This window comes from Sebastes fasciatus, chromosome 2 (genome assembly GCF_043250625.1).
Source record: "Sebastes fasciatus isolate fSebFas1 chromosome 2, fSebFas1.pri, whole genome shotgun sequence".
Taxonomy (NCBI): Eukaryota; Metazoa; Chordata; class Actinopteri; order Perciformes; family Sebastidae; genus Sebastes; species Sebastes fasciatus.
Genome location: NC_133796.1, coordinates 30,390,016 through 30,411,064, shown reverse-complemented (window position 1 = coordinate 30,411,064; position 21,049 = coordinate 30,390,016). Strand labels below are relative to the sequence as shown.

General features: G+C 40.2%; 1 protein-coding gene across 7 annotated transcripts in view; it reads left to right on the top strand.

Annotated features, from left to right (window-relative positions):
* Positions 1–20,153, top strand: part of tcf12 (transcription factor 12) — a 103,498-nt gene extending 83,345 nt beyond the window's left edge. For 2 of the 7 annotated variants that reach the window (XM_074618564.1, XM_074618610.1), the window contains 9 exons: positions 1,046–1,190; positions 6,637–6,710; positions 9,404–9,475; positions 9,916–10,107; positions 13,538–13,652; positions 14,101–14,257; positions 15,184–15,428; positions 15,890–16,043; positions 17,754–20,153. In XM_074618564.1, coding sequence (XP_074474665.1) covers positions 1,046–1,190; positions 6,637–6,710; positions 9,404–9,475; positions 9,916–10,107; positions 13,538–13,652; positions 14,101–14,257; positions 15,184–15,428; positions 15,890–16,032 — 1,143 coding nt within the window. In that variant the 3' untranslated portion in view covers positions 16,033–16,043; positions 17,754–20,153. The remainder of the gene's footprint in view (positions 1–1,045; positions 1,191–6,636; positions 6,711–9,403; positions 9,476–9,915; positions 10,108–13,537; positions 13,653–14,100; positions 14,258–15,183; positions 15,429–15,889; positions 16,044–17,753) is intronic. The other 5 variants (XM_074618572.1, XM_074618577.1, XM_074618594.1 and 2 more) reach the window with 5 other exon arrangements.
* The last annotated feature ends 896 nt before the right edge of the window (positions 20,154–21,049 follow it).

The following is a 21,049-nucleotide window of genomic DNA, read 5'->3' as shown; positions in this document are numbered from 1 at the left end:
AAACATAGCCAAGTAAATTGTCCGTGTAGTATTAATTTGTGTTACATGCACACATGCAAACCCTTTTCAATAACTTGACACTTTAAAGCTAGGGTTGGTAATCTTCTTCTTCAAAAAAATGTTTGTTATATTTGTTGAACTTCTCATTACATCCCGACAGCAATCAATAAATCAAATGGGTAACACTTCATTTTACAGGTCTGCAAATTTCATGGTAATTAGGTGATAATTAGCAAGTAACCTATTTGAAATGTCTTTGGCATTACTGCCAAATTACCCCAATATTTACCTCAAAATGTCTCGAAAATCAAATACGTTAGTTGCTATTTATCACCTAATAATTTACGGACCTGTAAATGAAGTGTTACCATCAAATGCTCTGACAAAAAAAGAAAAACATCCGGTATCTGTGGCTGTTGCAGGACTGTAATAAGTCTGAAATGATTGGGCGGGCTACCTATCGTTGTACGTCAACTGAGTCTTCCACAAGCTGCTAGCTCGACAGCTGTGAGTACTAACAATAGCCATGTTCGTTGTTTACGTTCATAATGATCATTTTCGGGGAGTGGCTTTGGAGGGACGCCTGAAGGGACGGACTGTCAGTGTTGCAGACTTGGCGACTTTCCCTCTAGATTTAGGGACTTTTGGAGCTAGTGCTGCTAGATTCTTTCATTGGAAAAGAGTTGGCAACACTGAATTTGTCTCGTGGTGTTGATCTTCACCCACCATTGACTGACTTACAGTCACATACAGAAGCAAGACACAGGCGAAAGACATCCACGTGAATATCGTTTATGGTTCATTTTGTTAAGGCCGTGCTCTGAGCGCAGATGACTGTTAACGGCTCATATGTATGCACTTTGCATTTTTATGACATCCCTGGCAGTAAAATCTCCATAATTGATGATACATTTTTGACTTGCAGAAGGTAACAGCTGTTAAAGATGTGAAGAAACAGCAACCAGCGATATATTTATATTTTTATATTTCAGGCTGCTGCTGATGCACTAATGATAAATGCTACTTTCCTCTCTTCCTCCCACAGATTTACTCACCTGACCACACTAGCAGTAGTTATCCATCCAACCCGTCGACACCTGTGGGTTCTCCTTCACCTCTGACGGCCACAGCAGGCGCTGCCTCAGCGGGTACCGTGGTGACTGCTGCCGGCACCCCGTCTGGACGGCCAGGTAGAGCACCAGTGTTGGCTTTTAATCTCATGCACACCTCCTTCCTACTGTATGCACCCACACCCAATATTAACAGCAGAACAGAACATGTACTTCTCTGAGACTACTTTATAAGTTTCAGTGACAGACAGAATTACTGTCGGCCTCGACCTGGAGTAGCCAAACTAATTAAGAGGCTTTCATTTCTTTCTATTAATTTAATTGCTTTTACTATGTAGTGCATTAGTTGGATTAATTAAAGCCTAAGCAGAGTGAAGTGGGAAGTTTTCCCTAAAACTTCATTTAATACCCCTTTTAGTTGTGAAGGAGCCCTAATCATTCTCCATGCTTTATCTATGCCAGGGCAGGTATTACATTAATCCATTGTAAAAGAAAGCTTAGTTTAGTCTGGCATGTATTAGAAATCGTACAAAAAAAAACATCACTTTTTAATTTTATTAAATGTATTTTTGTTGTATGTACAACAAACATTAATCTCAAGCAAAGAGAAGAGATGCTTTGTACCAGATTTAGCTACTAGCTGCTTTCCATCTGCAGTCCCTGGCCTCACAAAGTGATGTGAGTTGTACTAAAAGCATGAAATCAAGTTACACCTGCACCTTAAACCAGTAGCTGACTCGCTGGTCCAGTCAGTGTCCACAACATGGGCTTTATTTTCATGGCCAAGAGAGAGAGAGCGAGAGTTGCTACACATAGACTCCCGCTGACATCACAGACCAGTTTTGGCTCTCAGCGCTTCAGGGGGTCTTTGTTCACGGTCATAAATTTAGATCTAGCTGACAAGTATTTTTTTGGAATAACATTTAAGTTTTAGATGGGACTTTGTTTTTAAGTGATGAAATGAAGTTTTAATGACAAGCCCTGGAGTGACAGTGTAAATGAAAAAGGGTTGTGGCTTTCAGGGTGCTTAAGGATTTGAAAATCTTGTAATGAAAATCTTTGAAGTGGGTCTTGAATTGCCTTTTTGAAAAGCTTTTCATATATAAATATATATTTTTGTAGAGCTGTTATCCAAGTTTTTATGGCTCATGATAGTAAATCTCGCCCTACTTTGTAATAAGACACAATTTTTGGGAGTAGATTTATTGTTACGCAATCCTGTTTTTCCACACAAGTGCTTAGCATTTTTGGTTTTGATTTTTGAGGACGGACAGGCAAGCCTCCCTCTGAATTTGATTTATATTGTGCAACAAATGCAACAGAACAAAAACAGGAAAGTAGTTAAAGAAACAGTGCGTAGCCCACTCGGCTTCCAAACAAGGTTCCTGTTTATAACATACTGGGTCTTTACGGTAAAAAGAGACGCGTATCAGAAGAATATGGATGATGTCAGACGTGTTACAGAGGTGAGAGAGTAATGGAAAGTGAGCGAGGGGAGCCAGCGAGGGAAAGCCCAGTGTGTTGTTTTAACGGGCAGTTGTGTCATGTGCGGTAATGGAGTGGCGACAGCTGTCTCTGCGTATGCCCCCCTCGTCCTCAGCTGTTGCCCTGCCCCATGGACAGCTGTTCCCCCCAACACACACACACACACACACACACACACACACACACACACACACACACACACACACACACACACACACACACACACACACACACACACACACACACAGGCCAGGCTGCAAAAGGCCTCGTTTATCTGCCAGTGGGTGAAGGAGGGTGGCGGTGACTCAGCTGATGATGAAGACTCTGACGGCCTCACATAGGGAGATCCCCCCCCTCTTGACCTATTTACAGTTCAGCATGCCACACCTGGCAGCATGACAATAGAATTTATAGCCCAGGTCATCATGTAATATGTTCAGAAATTGACCGGATGCTATTATATTATGACCACATGTAGGGAGATTTGTAGTATTTAACACTCTTATCAACATGGGAGTGGACAAATATGCTGCTTTATGCAAATGTATGTATATATTTATTATTGGAAATCAATTAACAACACAAAACAATGACAAATATTGTCCAGAAACCCTCACAGGTACTGCATTTAACATAACAAATATGATCAAATCATAACATGGCATACTGCAGCCCAACAGACAACAACAGCTGTCAGTGTGTCAGTGTGCTGACTTGACTATGACTTGCCCCAAACTGCATGTGATTATCATAAAGTGGGCATGTCTGTAAAGGGGAGACTCGTGGGTACCCATAGAACCCATTTTCATTCACATATCTTGAGGTCAGAGGTCAAGGGACCCCTTTGAAAATGGCCTTGCCAGTTTTTCCTCGCCAAAATTTAGCGTAACTTTGGAGCGTTATTTAACCTCCTTTGTGACAAGCTAGTTTGACATGGTTGTTACCGATGGATATCTTAGGTTTTGTACTTTCATATGATGCCAGTATGTTCACTACAACCTAAAAATTGCAAGTTGTGTTAATGCGTTGAAGAAATTAGTGGCGTTACAACGAATTTGCGTTAACCCGTTATTATCGCGTTAACTTTGACAGCCCTAGATGTTACTAAATTTTCTTATCAGTGTTTTAAGTTTTTATTTAATATAAGTATACAAGTGCAGTGTTTATGTTAATTAATTTAATTCATATAAGAAATAAAAAAACATACTGCAAAATGAATACATGTGGGATTGTAGGAAATGGATATCGTTTCGCTAATTATTCACCCTTATTACGCTTCTGGGGTTAGAAAAAGAACGATACTTTGAAATTGGCACAAAATTTGGCTCGCTGCTGAAAATCCATTCATCATTGGGATTACACTAGTATACAGCACATTACTCAAGACTGGTTTGTTCAATTAGCCCTCTCTGGTGCACGTGGGAACCGGAGCCCCGGGCTAATTTTTCATCGCCGCCAGCCAGCAGAGGCTCATGTGGAGTTTCTGTCTCACTCACCTGGGAGGAAGCTGAGGCAGAACAGAGGATTTTTCATTTCCTCTTCTAAAGTCACTTTTAATAGTCTGTTAATTAAAGTCTGATTTATCCGAGGCTGCGAGTGTAAAGAAATGGGAAAACTCCAGAAGTTTAGTGAGACATTAAGAATTAATGGAAAAAGGTATTTTAAAACTTAAGAGAGGTGTGATTTGTCTTGTGTTCGTCAAAAATATACATAGATGTTTACTTTCTTCCTCTGTCAGTGTAATTGTGCTGCTTTTGAAAACCACGGTGTTAAGTTCAGTGGTTTATTATGTGTTTGGTCTGACCACATAGGCCTCGACTTGTGAAAACAAACAGTGAACAATTAGGAGTAAAAACATTGCATCAGTCTGCTCACACATGGGACTCAGAAGCCATTCTACTCTTTGTAGCTTTTTAAAGGGTAACTTTGGTATTTTTCAACCTGGACCCAATTTTCCCATGTTTTTGTGTCTAAGTGACTAATGGGGACAACACTTTTTGAAACTGGTCCAGTATTGAGGGAGAACGCTGCAGCCGGCAGCCACTAAACAGGCTGTAGTGTAATAATTTGGGGCAACCTGGCATCATTAAAAGTGCTTGTTTTTGCCAGTCAGGCTCAGATTGTTATTATAAGTGTCTAACAACATTATGGAAAGGACCCTAAAGAGAAATAATACGTTCTTCTTACCTTTCGCTTTCTGTTTGTCATTGTGTCATGTGACTTGTTGCCAGAAGACAACGGTGGAAACGTGAGAGAGAGTGGAGAGAGGAGTACCACGGGACACAGGAGTTTTCAAAGTTTGTTGTGTTGGAGTACAGAAAGCGTAGCTTAGTGTTATGTAAAAGACTCAATGTCATGCCTGAATATTTAGATGATTTCGATGATGTTGATGTGACGCAAGGTTTCAGAATTAGATTTCTCAGAGCGAGACGCGCAATAGGCCTAATAAACAGACTGGATCAAGCGAAAGGTACGAAAAACATTTTATTTCTCTGTAGGATCCTTTCCATAATGTTGTCAGACACAATCTGATCCTGTCAGTGGCAAAAACAAGCACTATTAATGGACGTAAAATGACAGGTTGCCCCAAGCGATTACATTACAGCTCGTTTAGCGGCTGGCGGCTGCAGCGTTCTCCCTCAATACTGGACCACTTTCAATAATTGTTGTCCACATTAGTCACTTAGACACAAAAACATGGAAAAATAGGTTGAAAAATACCAAAGTTATCCTTTAATTACTCATTAAATTAAGGAAGAATACAATTTGATCCCAGTCAGCATCCTCCAGGCCCCTCTGCTATTAATGCTTCCCCTCATCCTGGTCTGCATGTTTCATTGCCTTCCTAGAATAAGAGGGATGAGTTTTTAGATCCGCCCTACAGGGTAGATAACCAAAACAAAGTGTCCATCTGCAGAGCGTGCTACAGTGGACTCCATTCACCAGGATGTAGGCTGGGTTTGGCGTCCTTCCACCATAATAGACACCAGAGGAGCACTGAGCTGGAAAGGTCCACAGACATCCTATCCTGTGAATAACCCGGCGAGGTTCATTATCGTCCATTAAGGTTATTTGATTGTATAAAGCGTTGCCTCCTGTTGCACATGGCAGGCAGGTTATTTGGATGATTGTGCTTCAGAAAAAGAGAAAGAAAGACACTGGAAATGTGATGAGCAGATGTGGATTCCTTTTCCCTTTGCACTAATTTACACCAGATCAAATCAGCTTGATTTGCTTTCCTGTGCTGGCCTGGCCTGTAGATTTACTTTCTGGCTCAAATAAATGTACAAAATCCACTGTGAACTTCTTCCAGCCAAAGGTAAACTGTAAGCTCTAGTGCAGAGTATCTTAAGCTCCTCCATATTTAAATGACATCATTATAATGCAGGATTTTTTATTTGGAATGAAAAGAAGAAAAGTGCAGCAGTAGATTTGGCTTCATGGGACATATTGAATGAAACAATGGATCTCAGATGTTTCTAGATGTGTATGCTGCAAAATACATGGAGACCAACTGACTGTACTGCCACTACATCACCAGTCAAATAGATGTTTGACTGACAAATAACTATAGAAAAAGACACCTCGGCAACTCTTGCGAATGCAGTGGGAGATTATGAACTTGATTGAACCCAGATGCTTGGCATATTTCCTTCATCAAGAACACAATTCAACCACACTGCATTTTTTAAATCACTCTGATGTGTTTCGAGACTCCGGGAATGAGGAAGTGCGAAGGTGTGTCTAAAATCAGATGTCTCACATTGTCCTCCAGCCTCTCATGGCTTTGCTTATTGATGTGCAGATGCAGCGTACGTTTCAGGGTGGAAGTGGGTATTAGACGAACCCGCCCGCCGCTGGCTCGTGTGTCAGGATGCAGTCCAGCCATCAGGAAGTGATGCAATAAAAGATCTAAATATCCCACATGGAACAACAAGAAACCAGAAAATCAGAATGTCAGTGTGTTATGACTGCGTGTTATTGTGTGTGTCAGTTGTATTGGTGTACCCAGTGGAGCAGGATGCAGCTATCAGCCACGTTGATATGAAACTGAATCAAGATCTCTTTCTCCCTTCATCAGGTACCAACCAGTGGCCCCGCGCTGGTGGACAGACACCCTCCTCTCCAAACTATGAGAACTCCCTCCACTCACTGGTAAGCTCCCAGTCTGCCTCCGTCTCATATGATGGATGCGCACTTTGGATAAGTTACCCGTGAAGGACTGAGCTAGCATTACAGGGAGATTCCTGTCTGACAAATGTTTTGCTGAGGAAGGTGGGGGTGGAGGGATAACCAAACTGAACAATACCTGTCCCTCGGGGCTCGCCATCTGTCCTCTACTCCGTGGGCCGGGACGGGGATGACAGTTGGGGGATGGGTTTAGTTCAGGGGGCTGGTGTGGGGGTGGCAGCTGTTTGCTGAACAACTTCTCCAGGATTCCTTCGCTGCCATGCTACCAGAGCGACAGATCACCTTTCACCCAGAATGCTACCTGATGCAAATGTCAGGCATTTCCATTTTTCTGCAGGGAGGTTTAGGTGAAACAACATAAACATCTAAATGGGTCCCTTTGTATTTCCTGTTGCAATATTTGATCACTTTATTTTCAGCATCAAAACCACTATAGTCACCGTTGGCATCACTTTAGGATTAGGCAACAAAATCTTAGGTTTAGGAAAAAACTACATGGTTGGGCTTAAAACTACGTTTGTAAAGTGAAAATGACTGAACGTTGATGAAAGCCTTGTGTTTTTTAGACCCAAGCACCTACCCTCCCATCCGCCCGGTGTGTGTCTTTTCGCTCTATAAACTACGTCACCACACTCCTGGCGCATTTTCTTGGAGCATTTAATGTTACCGCGGCTGGGTTTACACTGTAGTTAATGGAACGCCGGTGTGTTTCATACCAACGCTTACTCTTATCAACATGGGAGTTGGCAAATATGCTTGCTTTATGCAAATGTATGTACATATTTATTTTTGGAAATCAATTAACAACACAAAACAATGACAGATATTGTCCAGAAACCCTCACAGGTACTGTATTTAACATAAAAAATATGCTCAAATCATAACATGGCAAACTGCAGCCCAACAGGCAACAACAGCTGTCAGTGTGTCAGTGTGCTGACTTGACTATGACTTGCCCCAAACTGCATGTCATTATCATAAAGTGGTCATGTCTGTAAAGGGGAGACTCGTGGGTACCCATAGAACCCATTTACATTCACATATCTTGAGGTCAGAGGTCAAGCGACCCCTTTGAAAATGGCCATGCCAGTTTTTTCTCGCCGAAATTTAGCATAGGTTTGGAGCGTTATTTAACCTCCTTTGTGACAAGCTAGTATGACATGGTTCATGCCTTTGGATTCTAGTTTCATATGATGCCAGTATCTTCACTGTAGCTTTAAAACTGAGCCCGCCACAACCTAAAAATCGCAAGTTGCGTGCATGTGTTAAAGGAATTAGTGGCGTTAAAGCAAATTTGCATTATCAGTGTTTCTCTTGAATATTTAAAATATGTGAAAATTGATCATAAAATCACAAAAAAGAACTGTAGATGAAAATAGTAATTTTCAGTTTATCATTTTTCTTCATGTTACATGAAGCATATACTGAGCAGTATACTGCTTGTTGTAAGCAGGTCCCATTTATTAAATGCAAACTGCGGTGAGCATCATCTTATTGCTGATGGAAAAAAAAAAACTTCTGGATGCGTGTGCCCATAAAATCTGTGGGAAAATCCCTTATCACTTTATATTTTTAGATTTCTTTAGTCGGTTAGTAATAATTTATGCTTTATTCATGCTGAATGACTTATTTCCAAGAAACGTATGAGCACATCTCTGGTAAACACAAGATTTTAAATTGGTGCTTTTGTGTGATTCTTTGTGGAGAAACTCAGTTTTACAGATCTGTTGATTGACAAAATCGTTTGAGTGTTGGTCGACTGAGAATTTCTTTGGTCGAGGACAGCCCTACTAAGCTGTAAAATGTAAAACATTGATCCTTGAATGCCTAACCTTTATGCCCAATGACTCCAGTGATACTTAGGCTCGTAAGTGGTTAAATATTACTCAAAAAGATTCCATTACAGGTTTTAATGAATAAATCATTCCACTGGCAGATGAAAGGGAGCTCAAATGATAACATGATCTCACCATTCATTCTAGAGAATGTTGAGATAAAAGCATGGATCACAGTTTCCTGGTAGTTGAGTCAAAAACAACTTGGGAACTTGGAAAGCCCCTTTAGTTTTAGGAAACAGTGATGACCAACTGTCCAAACATGCTGGTTGAGGATTACAGTTGAAAAGACTCATCTATGAGGTTAAGATGAAGCTGTATTAATTTTTGGCTTTGATAATCCACACAACTTTCCTATAAAGCGTCCTGTTGCTTCATATCACTTGAGTATAGTAAAAGGCACAGCTGGATATAATGAATATAACATTGCAAAGAAATATTCTGCATTATAATTGTATCACTCAAGGGTGATACTGGCAGGTTTTACAAACAATTATTTTAACAGAGAAATAAAATGCAAAACTCGGAAGCCAATTGTGTAAAGAAACTTTTGTTCATTGTATTTAATATAATGTGGAGGATGTGAACTTTGTGTAACACCTCCTGCAAACCAAAAGAAAAGGAGAAAAGACCAATACTGTCTTAAACATGCAAACATCCCCACAAAATGATTGGTCAGCATCTGTGTACTTCCTTCCAAATCCTGCCCGTCTTGTCTGTGTGTCTTTACAAAAACAATCTCTATCCACAGTGTGTTTCTAGTATTTATAGATACTGATCTTTTTTTCATAATCCTGTCTTATTCTTATTTGACTTTGCCAGAAAAACAGAGTTCATCAGCAGTTACATGAGCATCTCCAGGATGCCATGTCTTTCTTAAAGGATGTCTGCGAGGTACTCTTCAGATAGACTCATTACGTGTCCCATACGTCTTCCTCATTTTGTTTTTGACTTGCAGTCCGCATACATCACAGTGAAATGCATTTTTATTGCCTTTGTTGCCATATTGTCATGTTATGTTTTAGCCGTTCCAGCTTGCAGTAATCAGCTTAAATTGTAAATTAATTGTTGAGGCACTCCTGATGTGCATTATTCAGTTTAACAGAAATGAATGCATTTGATGACTTTTACAACTCAAGCTGAAACGGCTCATTTAAATTGCCTTCTTTATCTTGTGTTTCAGATATTTTTTTCTTTTCTTTTCAAGTCCACACCATACAATCAGTGTTTTCAATTTTTGTCCTAATGTGCTTATACTAAGCTGCTCTGTACTTCTTTTCCTCTCTTCTCCCTCTCCCTAACCCTTCACTCTCCAATCCCTCCGGTCCTCCCAGTCTCGAATGGAGGATCGTCTGGACAGACTGGATGATGCAATCCTTGTTCTGAGGAACCATGCGGTGGGCTCCACCGCCAGTCTGCCCAGCGACATACACAGCCTGCTGGGACAGGCACAAAATGGGCCAATGGCAGCCCTCGGAGCAAACTTCCCTGCCTCTGCATTGGCTCCAAGTCGGACAGCGGCGATGGTACGAGAACTTCACAAAAGTGTTTAGATCTTTAATCTTATATGTATCTGGGGTATTGCATTAAGTGAGGGAGAAAATATTGGTGCTATTTGAAACTTCACAACGCCACCTGTTCAAAACAGGTCCGCTGCCATGTGTAGAAACGAGACATTTTCCACACATGAACAGTTGAATTTATCCTGACATATTTTCCATAAGTGTCATAGCTGGCCTCGGGCTCACCCTGCTCTCGAGAGCGGCTGTATGCACACGGGTGAGAGAGAAATGAGAAAAACAGGCGCGATGGAGCGAAGTTGTGCTTTGGTGTAGGAAGTGTTTGTGTGTTGCTCTAAATCTCTTGAGAAACAGGAGAATTCATATCTCCGTATGAATCATGATGGTTCACCCATCCTCTATCTGAGGTATTTCATTCTAAAGAGCCAAGAGATTTGAACACATCTGCAGAGGAAATTAAAACGTGGCGGCTCGTCCAACTGTAATCCAGAGGTAATTGGAAATTTCACATACAAACAAAAGCAATGCTGCATCCGTTCTAAAGAGTTCAGATTACTTATCTGGAAAGATACCGGGAAAAAGTCATAAACACATTCACCAAAATGTTTCATGATTCATATTTTTCATTTCACTCATTTAAAGTCACGGTCCTCTGATGAAAATGATATCCTACTGTGATTAATCTGGTTTTCCAGAAGTAAAGCTATTATCAATATCAATAATCGTTGGTAAAATGTCAGAAATTAGTGAAAAATGCCTCCTACAATGTCCTCCAATATGTCTTCATATTGCTGGTTTTGTCCAACCGACCCGTAAATATTCAGTTCAGTAAATCCTCTCAACTGGGAAACTGGCATACCTGCCAACCTTGAGACCTCAGAAATAATAGAAACAAAAAAATAGAGTTTCAGAGACTTTGTTTCCTGCATTCTGGTGACTTTTAAAGAATGAAAATAACAAAATAATAAATACACCGCAACAGCATTTTTTGTTGAATAGGCCTACTTTTAATTCTTAGGAAAGAAAACTGATTAATTCTGGCGTGAACTTGTGTGAATCTCTGCTATAAACTAGGTTAACATTCATCAGTTTCCATTCATTCACTCATTATTTGCCCAAGCTTGAGTATTTCTTTCTCTTAGTACTCTCCATTTCTCTCTCCTTCTCACTCACTGAAGGCCCTTTCAGAGACAACGTGACACCACTGCGCTCTGAAACCGGTTATTTCCAACAGTTTGCGCCACGCCACGACGGCTGATGCTGTGACGTACAGCGAGCGCGGCTCAAACTGCGCCGCTATGTCGCAAGCAGCTCTCCTCTGCTAAGAAAAGATATTTGGTGTAGCTCTCGGACACAGTAGGGCTTATACACGCTGTACAGTGCCAGAAACAGGTTGAGATAATGAAAAGGAAAAAAATGTGTTAAAAATTGCCAGAAATCGGGAGAAATGCGAGAGAATTGTGACCCCGGGAGGAAACTGGGAGAATGCGATGAAAAACGGTCTCCCAGAAAAATCGGGAGGGTTTTCAAGTTTGGCAACTGAAACTAGGGAATATTTTGCATTTTTGCTTGTAAAGTGACTTAAATAAGTAATCAATTATCAAAAAAGCTGCCGATTATTATTGAGTTGAATAGAGCTTCAACAATTAATCAATTAGTGTCAACTATTAAATTAATCGACAACTATTTTGATAATTGATTAATTGGTTTGAGTAATTATTTAAGAAAAATAGTAAGAATTGTAAACATTCTTTTTTTTTTTTTTTACCATTTTCTGACATTTTATAGAACAAACAACTAATTGATTAATCAAGAAAATAATCGACAGATTAATCAACAATGAAATAATCGCTAGTTGCAGCCCTACTGTCGATCGTCTACTCGATTAATCAACTATTTCTTTCAGCTCTAGTTGTGTTACATTTGAACCCAGACATCCAGCTGATGAATACAAGTAGTGCAACAAAAGGAAGAATGAATCATGTTTTCATTCAGTCTGACATTTTAATGTTTATTTTTCACCAAAAAGACTCACTTGTATTTTGTTGGCATGTTCATCAAAGCTTCGTTGTATTTTGGTCCAAATTCTAATCACTGTATTTTATGTCTCTCGCTGGTCTGTGGTCTCAAATCTCCTTTGTCAACATGAATTCATTCTGAATGCAGTTTAAAGTTTCTTGTTTGTTGTAAGGCTCTGTGTGTGTTATCTGTCACACTGGTGCTGAAGTTGTTGGATCTTTCAGAGTAGCTCGTATTGTCCCTTAACAAGAATCTCCCTGTGGTTGTCAGAAGAGCTCAGTCTGATGTATTTGTTACAGAGAGCTGCTTGTGGCAGTGATGTTGACCGACCGCGACTGTGAGATAGAACATACTGTGTCTGCACTAACACAGCACTTCCTGTGTGGGAAGAGGTCCCCTCAGACAGCGCTCACCAGCCTCGGCACGGCACAGCCACAGGCTTTTTACTCCGGCTGACACCCCACCCTCTGCCCCCCCTCCGCCCCCTTTTCATCACTTCTTTTTAACAACCCAGGAAATCTGAATCGTTGGAAACGTGTGTCTGAACCCGCGGCCTCCACCCAAATAGAGGTCCTCAGCTGTATGGTAATCAGGCCCAGCCATGAAAATGGCAGCGTTCTTTTCTCGCCAGAGCCCCGGCTTCCCTCCTCCTCGTCCAGACAAAGAGTTGTTTGGACACCTGTTGAGAGCACAGCAAAGATTAGCGTAGCGATGAGGAAGGGGAGGGTCTCGGGGTGGCGGGGTTAACGGAGGCCAACAGTGACTGGGGATCACATTCCTTTAAGAAAAGGAGGGGACGCCCTCCACCCTCAGTGACGATTTCCCCGCCTTTCCCTGGTTCTCAGAGGGGAAATCAGATAGCTCAAGAACATGTGGCGAAGGAAGGAGGGACTTTGTGGTACAACACGATGGGAGTTGACCATTTATATGTTATGAATGTGGATAAAATAAGAAAAGAAATGTTGAGTGGGTTCAGCTTGACATCTTTTGAAACAGAACACAGAAGGATTTGTCTCATTAGACATGAGAAACAGACGCTGTCATAGTTGTGGTTACATAGAGCTGAGCCTGAGAAATGTAACAGCACCATTGGTTATGCTTTCTACAACATGCAACTGTGAAGCAAATCACCAAAGCACCCTGGTTGCTTTTCATAAGGAATAGTTTAATCTTTCTATATATACAGGCTGTCAAATAGCATATAATGGCATAGCTGACATGTACTATTGAAAAATCCTTGACCCGTGTGGATCTATCATAATACAGAATCTCACTGATAACTAATTACCTGCCATGGCACCTGAGGTTTATTCCTTCATTTTAGGCTCTTATTAATCGCTCTTCTCTTGCTTCATACATCGTCTCCAGAGAGTGTCTGCTTCCTGTCCTAACAATGTCCTTCCTGTCTGTGTTGCAGCAGGGTGGCACCCACGCTGACGATGCTGCCAGCCTAAACAACAGCCACGGAGGCCTGTCTAGCGCCGGCTCCACGTCCACCGCAGAACTCAACCACCAGTTGGAAACCTTCAGAGGTCCGATGCACCCCCCTCAGACTTATCAATTCATTGGTTGCGTCCCGAATCACATACTTTTTTATTTCATTTTTAGTACATACTGCAGCTGCCCTCACAATGTTGCATGCAGTATGCATACAGTTGGGACATACTACTTCATCATAACATTGCGCCTTGAACTTTGACCCTCCTGCTCATATATTTACTGTGCAGAGGATTGTGGGTCAGAATAGCCAGAAAAGCATGTTGGCTCGCATACTGCAAAATACGAGCAGATGTAGTAAGACATCCTGGTATTTCTGGCATACTGCATTTGACATACTATGTGTTGGGACATGATAAATCTTTTTCTTTCATACAAAATAGTGTGGTAGTATGGGTGTTGGAACGCACAGATTATTTGGCTGACACGAACTGTCCGTTTGTGTATAATGTCTCACCTTTATGTTTACATCGTCTTCTACAGGTCTGGCTTCAGCCCTGGCCGGCCACTTGCCTTCCGCCCTGGAGCTGAAGGTGGAGAAACAGGACAAGGAAGACATGAACGATAACCTCTCCACCGACGACAGGTCAGATGATGAGAGCGACAGAAGGAGGACACCCAGAGATGGCACACGCACGAGGTAAGGACATGTTGGTACACAAACAAGCAAAGTATTTTCCAAATTAAATAATTTAGGATATAAGGGATGTTTGGTCAGGTGTGAGAAACACAATTATTTGAACTGAAAACTGTTTAAACCTGCCCAAATCTGGAGGTTTGATCCTGTGTTTTTGTTTATTCAGCAATTTACTTTGATATCTCCTAAAGATGTAACACACAAAGAGAGATTAAGGCCTGAGCAGTAGCCTAGATATTGTCTACAATCAATGACATTAATCTGTGCAGATAGTGCATTACATAACTCTGAATAACAGCGAAAAAATGGTTACTATGGAGATTTAGATATTTGTATTTTCAGTAACAGAGGGAGGGAGACCTCTATTCTTCTTACATTAGTTTCTACGTATGTTTGTGTTTTTGTTGTGTGATCAGTGTGATATAAGACCAAAAAGGATCCCAAATTGGCGACTTATTCTTGTTTCTGTTATTCATCCTATTAAACATACACTCATATAAAGCTGTTTTTATCATGGTCTTTTGTTGTGTGACTTTAACTGTTGTTAGAGAAATTATCTAATAAACAGTCTCTGGTCATTCAGTTAAGAAGCAAATACCATTTATTAAGCAAATGCATTTGGGTTCATACAGCAGACAAGTCAGTGTACAAAGACCAAGAGCTCCCTCACTACATCATTCTTTATAATCTTGGTTTAGCCTTCCCCCCCTTGTAGCCCACACCTTCCACCCTGCTTCTGAGTGAAAGCATTGTCTATTGTTAAAAAGAGTTACTTGTGATTAGCTAGTTTTAGCAGAGTGCAAAGGCGAGGATGATAAGTAATGTATCTGAACTAGTACAGTCTGTGCTTTCCCAGAGTATTCACATTTATCTGAGTACACAAATTCTACACAAAGGGACATGGTATTTTCTCTCACACTGTAAAACAGCTCTTTCTCCCACAGCATCACTGAGGACGAGGACCTGAATCCGGAGCAGAAGGCCGAACGCGAGCGCGAGAGGAGGATGGCGAACAATGCCCGTGAACGCCTAAGGGTGCGAGACATCAACGAAGCCTTCAAGGAGCTGGGCCGCATGGTCCAGCTGCACCTGAAAAGCGAGAAGCCCCAGACTAAACTGCTCATCCTCCATCAGGCTGTGGCTGTCATACTTAACCTGGAGCGGCAAGTCAGAGGTCAGTTTATTTCTGCAGGCAGTAATTTCATTTTAGTGTCACATCCAAAGAGGATACTGTAAATATGGAGTTATACAAAGGAGAACTGCAGTAATCACTCTGATTTATAGGGAGCTATTTCACTGAAATATGGATGCTCAGCTTTAAGATATCACAATACCAGTAGAGAAACTATTGGGAAGCTGTTCAAGTGTGATAATACGCTGTCTGGTGACATTCTAGTTCGCTGTAGCATTAGGTTTGCAGATATTAAAGTTTGTAAGTCACAAATTGTATCCTGATAATGCCTCTTAATGCTCCATTCACTCACTGAAACGCAGGATCTTCATATCATTTTTTGCATTTATGAAGTACTATGATGAAGAAAAGGAACAGATCAAAGCTTTCACTATTTTTATTCAAAGAAATGACAAAAAAAAATAGTGGCAGAAAATTTGATTTCTGTCTCTCTGAACCCACAGAGCGTAATTTGAACCCCAAAGCAGCCTGTCTTAAGAGAAGGGAGGAGGAGAAAGTGTCTGGGGGATCCGGTGACAACCAACAAGCCCACACGGGGGTCCATCTAGGCCTGACTGACGCATCCAACCCCATGGGCCACCTCTGAGTAGCAGACAGGTACGCTAAACCTCAACGGCTGCAACCAACACATGTTTTCAATAGTGATTAATCTGATGATAGTTGTCTCAAACACTTAATTATCAGTCATCTCAGGAGCTCAGTCATTTTTACCTTATGGCTCTCTCTTACCCGATGGAATTTGTTGTAATTGTTTTGAATTATTTTGTCTTTTTAGAAAAATCTTTTTTACATTTAGTATTTTATTTACTTTTTTATTCTGTCTATAAAATGGTAAATGTCCAGCAGTGTCGTCTTTAAATTGCTTGTTTTGTCCAACTAACAGTCCAAAATCCAACAATATTCTGTTTACAATGATATAAACCAATAAAACTTAACTTCTGGAGAAGCTAGAACTACGTGATGTTTGGCACTGCTCACGGTTGAACTGGCAATCTGTTAGACTGGGAACTTTCCCAGCGGTCCGACGTGCCTTTTGGGCCGACACACAACTCTCTTTTTTTGTTATGTTTGTCTGACCGGCCCATAAAACAGGTAGATCGGCCAATTGACACGGGGCTCGTAATGATGATAGAGAAACGTGTCTACCGTGTCTGACTGTATCAGTCCCGCCCCCATTTATCTCTATATGAATGTGTGTGTGCTCAGCAGAGAGCCGAGCAGAGTGCCCTGCCGAGTAGAGAGCGGAGACTCATCTTCAGTGTTTGACAAATATTAACAAAATAATTGATGACAGGGGACATCCTCATTAGACGGGCTACTTTGGAAAACACTGGTGGCAGCAACTTGATGATTGCGCAGTGAGCATTAAATAGTCCACTGAAAGCGCTGCATTTTCCATATACGCCACACAGACGTGTAAGGGGTTAATGAATGAACGAATGAATAAATTATATTTATTTACATTAACCATCATTGTGGAAGGTCTTGATAAACCTTGCAGTGAAGGTGTCAACAAATAAATAAAAAACTATAAATAAAGTCTAATGATTCTTAATTACAAAAGTTCTGATCAGTCAGTGATAGGTGTGGTTTTAAATATTAGTAGGTATTTACAGACTGTGTGGGCTAAATCGCACTAGAAGCCTAATTCCCCTTTACAATAATTCACTACATGTCGGGCAGGTAAACTCCAGAAAAAATCCAAACTCTTAAATTTGGGCTTTTACTGCCAACCTTTTCATCCGGATGGTATGAACCCGGACCCCCTTAGCTGGCTACATTTTCCCCACTGACTGGTTACTCTAGATACTTGTGGAAAGCCCTGTTCATTCCAGTGGAGTATACAATTCAGCATCCACTTTTTGAAGGTATCTATCATGTTCCCTCTCTCTTCAACTCCTTGATTCCCTCTTACTGATTAAAGCCGTACTTAATGTTTTTAGGGAGTGGCACGGTTGTTACACACAAGGGAATGTGAAGATGGGTGGTGTGATCGATTGTGGTGGGCCGGTCTGGGCCAAAATGCCAGGGCCAATTTTTTGTCTCAGTCCAGCCTTGGCACTGCTGCATGATAAATGACTTCAGTGATTAATCGATTCGTTGCAGATTCATTTTTGTTGATCGATAAAATTGATTGACTAGTTGTTTCAGCTCTACTAGCCTCACTGGAATGAGGATTTATTTATGATAAATATGTGAAACAGTAGCACTTTAAAATCAACCGTTTGTTATAATCATATAGATAGAAGTTGATTTGTACCTTGTGTGATTATTGATCAGCGTGTTTCCCCCTCCTTCTCTCTCCAGATCAAAGTGATCCACATCATTTCTGTCCCGTTTAAGTCGGTGACCTTGCTTCCCAGTGACAGACAGGACTCACAGTTTGTGACACCAATCGGAGGAGACAGACCACTAGAAGCAAAACTACGAGACTAACGCAATCCAATCCTAAAAGATTGAAGAGGAGCCAAGAGTCCGGCTCCCTGTGACCAGTTTCCATCTGCAAATTTCTCCCCACAAAGAAAAAAATGTTCAGCACATATCACTGTCTCAAGAAGTGTTGTTGCTTCTGAACAATCAGAGACTTCGCAATCTCCTCCAGCCGTAGGGGGGAATTGCCTTGTGCCTAAACTGAATTGACAAATGCATTGTAACAGCAACTGTTTCTGTTTTGTCCGTTTCTTTTTTTTCTTCTCTATTTATTATGTTATTGAGCTATAAAGTGTATGTCTAAAGGGAAAGTTGAGCAAGTATGCTGCTTTTCAGTTGATCTATAGTTTGCCAGTGTCACCATTAAAACGGAGCACTTCCACCCTGGTAAATCTCTGGGGAGATGAGGGGGAAATATTTGAAGACTAATTTATTGGCCAGTTTAGAGTGATATTTATACCCAACTGAAAATGATCATTAGTTAGAAATGGAGATGCCCCATTTAAAAAAGAAAAGAGGATATATTATTTATATTTATATTTTATTCCTTCTGCCACTGGCCACATGTGTAACCAAAACTACCTGTTTGTTTCTAGTTCAGATCAGTTTATGTGCTGCTGAACAGCGGAATAATCGGCCCGTTAGCATAAACCATATTGTCTACAAAGGTGACAGACGAATGGCAAACTCTAGGTTTACTGAAAGCTCACATGTAGTTGTGTTTTTTTTTTCCTCGGTAGTGAGCAGTGAAAATACAGAGAGCAAACCTTAGCATTCCCTGCATTATGTTTAGTGTCTTAACTAAAAGAAAGGGGCTTCATCGCCCTTCCCTTTGCCATATAGTGTTAAATGGAAACAGTGACGTATTTTTGCAGATCTTTGTTTACCCTTCTGACAGTTACGTGCTCCTGACGTCAGGACAGAAGCGGCTTGTTTTTGTCATATTTTTCCCGCCACCAGCTAATCAGAGCTTGCTTGATTAAGACGATGACCACGCGTTCTCCTGGCCTGATGAACACATCACTTCATTTTTGTTTCTGTTAATATCTCAAGACATTTCAAATGCAGTTATTCTGAGTACAATTTTTAGTTATGCTTGTTTGTGTTGTAACTAGTCATATCTTTAAGCTTCCAGCTTTATACTGTCCAGTTTCAGCGAAGAGAACTTTTCAATTATGTTTCATCCGATATAAAAAAAAACAGACTAGATATTTCATGCATTTTGTTGAATATCATAGAACTGTAGCAAAATAATCAACAAAAAACACTTAACAGGATTTTCTTTTATGTTTCAAGTTCATGGCTTTAATTTGTTTTCCATATCAGTGTGCATGCTTTACGTTTGTCTTTTGGTCTTAAGACTTGCTTTATATTGCATTTATTTCTTTGCATATTGTCTTCTATCATTATCTACACCTTAAACAAGGCTGCCACATTCAGAATGACTATTCTGTACAAAAAAGGGACTTAAATTAGAATAAAGGATGCCACACCAAGAGTTTACATTAAAGATTTATGATTTAAAAACTTTGTTATGTGAAGAAAAAAAAAACATAAACCATTTTTGTGTATTCTCTGACTGAATGTGGCCTTCATTTCAGTATTCATGTTGGCAGACTTTGATTGAGGGAATAATGTACGTCACTTCCTGCTCTTTTTTATTTCCTGTTCTTCCTATATTTCTTTGCGCCTCTGTTTGCCAAGTTAGACTTTGCTGTATTCCAAGATGCTTTCCCTTGTATAATATATGAGAAAAAAAAGAAAATCAAAAGGAAAAAAAAAACATTTGGCTTATTTTTCACTGTAGTTAGTCTTTTATACAATAATACTGTAAGAATATTTCTTGAATTCTGAATATTACTCTTTCTAGATTTTTGAAAGCAAAAGTTTTGAGTAAAAAGTTTCTTACTTTATTTTACTATATTAGATAGTAAAACGTACGGTTATTTACAATAGCCTCTCCATTATTACAAGACATTTACAAATGGCATCTCAAGAACACGGCTGAATTGTTGCTCATAGTCCAGAACTTCAAAAGGCGAGCGTACGAGTTCCAGACTCCTAAAAGTGCGACTACCATCTTATTCTTCAGTCTCTCGTTGTTGATTGATTAAAGATTTGTTCTTGTGTCAAATGAAAAGGTATTGTCGATGCACACAAAAAAAACAAAAAACAACAACCTGCGGCAACGAGAATTTTAATTTTCTGTTTTTTTCAACAGAAAAACACAATGTATATAACATTTATGTTGCAATAAATGTGCCATCTTTTTTTAAACTCAATTGTATGTGCATTTATTTCCCTCACTGACATTCTGTTTCTGCTCCATATTTGCATTTTCTGCTCTCCATAAAGTTTTATTTTATGAAAAGGCACAGGAAGGATGAGGATGAGGATCAGAAACATTAGACTTCCTTATTGTTTTTCTTTTTAAAGACATTTCTACAGTGGATTTAGGCCAAATGAGTGTTTTATAGTATGTACCTCAGTGGACCATTGTAGTCTGTATGAAAAGTACTATGAATATATGTTTCTATTTTTAATAAAGTGTGATAGCAGCGTACTGTACGTGTGCTGTGGTCCTGCTTTTTTTACATTTACATTTATGCAGGATGAAGAAGAGGAGCTAGAGACGGGTCCTGTATGAACGCAACTCCAGAAAAAAAAAAAATTAATATTTATCAGCAGGGGAAATTAAATTAATATTTCGAACACATATTTTATCTTTCAATATATTGAATATATTTATTTTGACATGCATAATGTAAAAAACATTAAATAACAACAAATAGATGAGCTGAAACTGCATGAAGTTGATGCAGACATTATGCAAAAAACAAACCTAAACTAAACTAAACTAAACTATACTCACTATGCTAAACTGCGTTGCTTGATAAATGTTTTTGGTGGAAGTGGCTTTCAGTCGACTACAGCTCTCAATCTGCTACTTGTGCTTTGACTGAAGTTAATAAATGCCAAAAGTGTTGCCAAAACCTGGAGGACTGTTGTGCTGTAAATGAATCTCAGACCCCCGTTACATCTGCACAAAATTATCCTCATGCAGATGCGTGCATGAGAGCACTCATCACCTCCTGAGAGGTCTGATTCAGTTTTCTGACACTGAGGTGACACTCGGAGGAAAACTGCTGACGGAACGTGATGCAACGTAAATC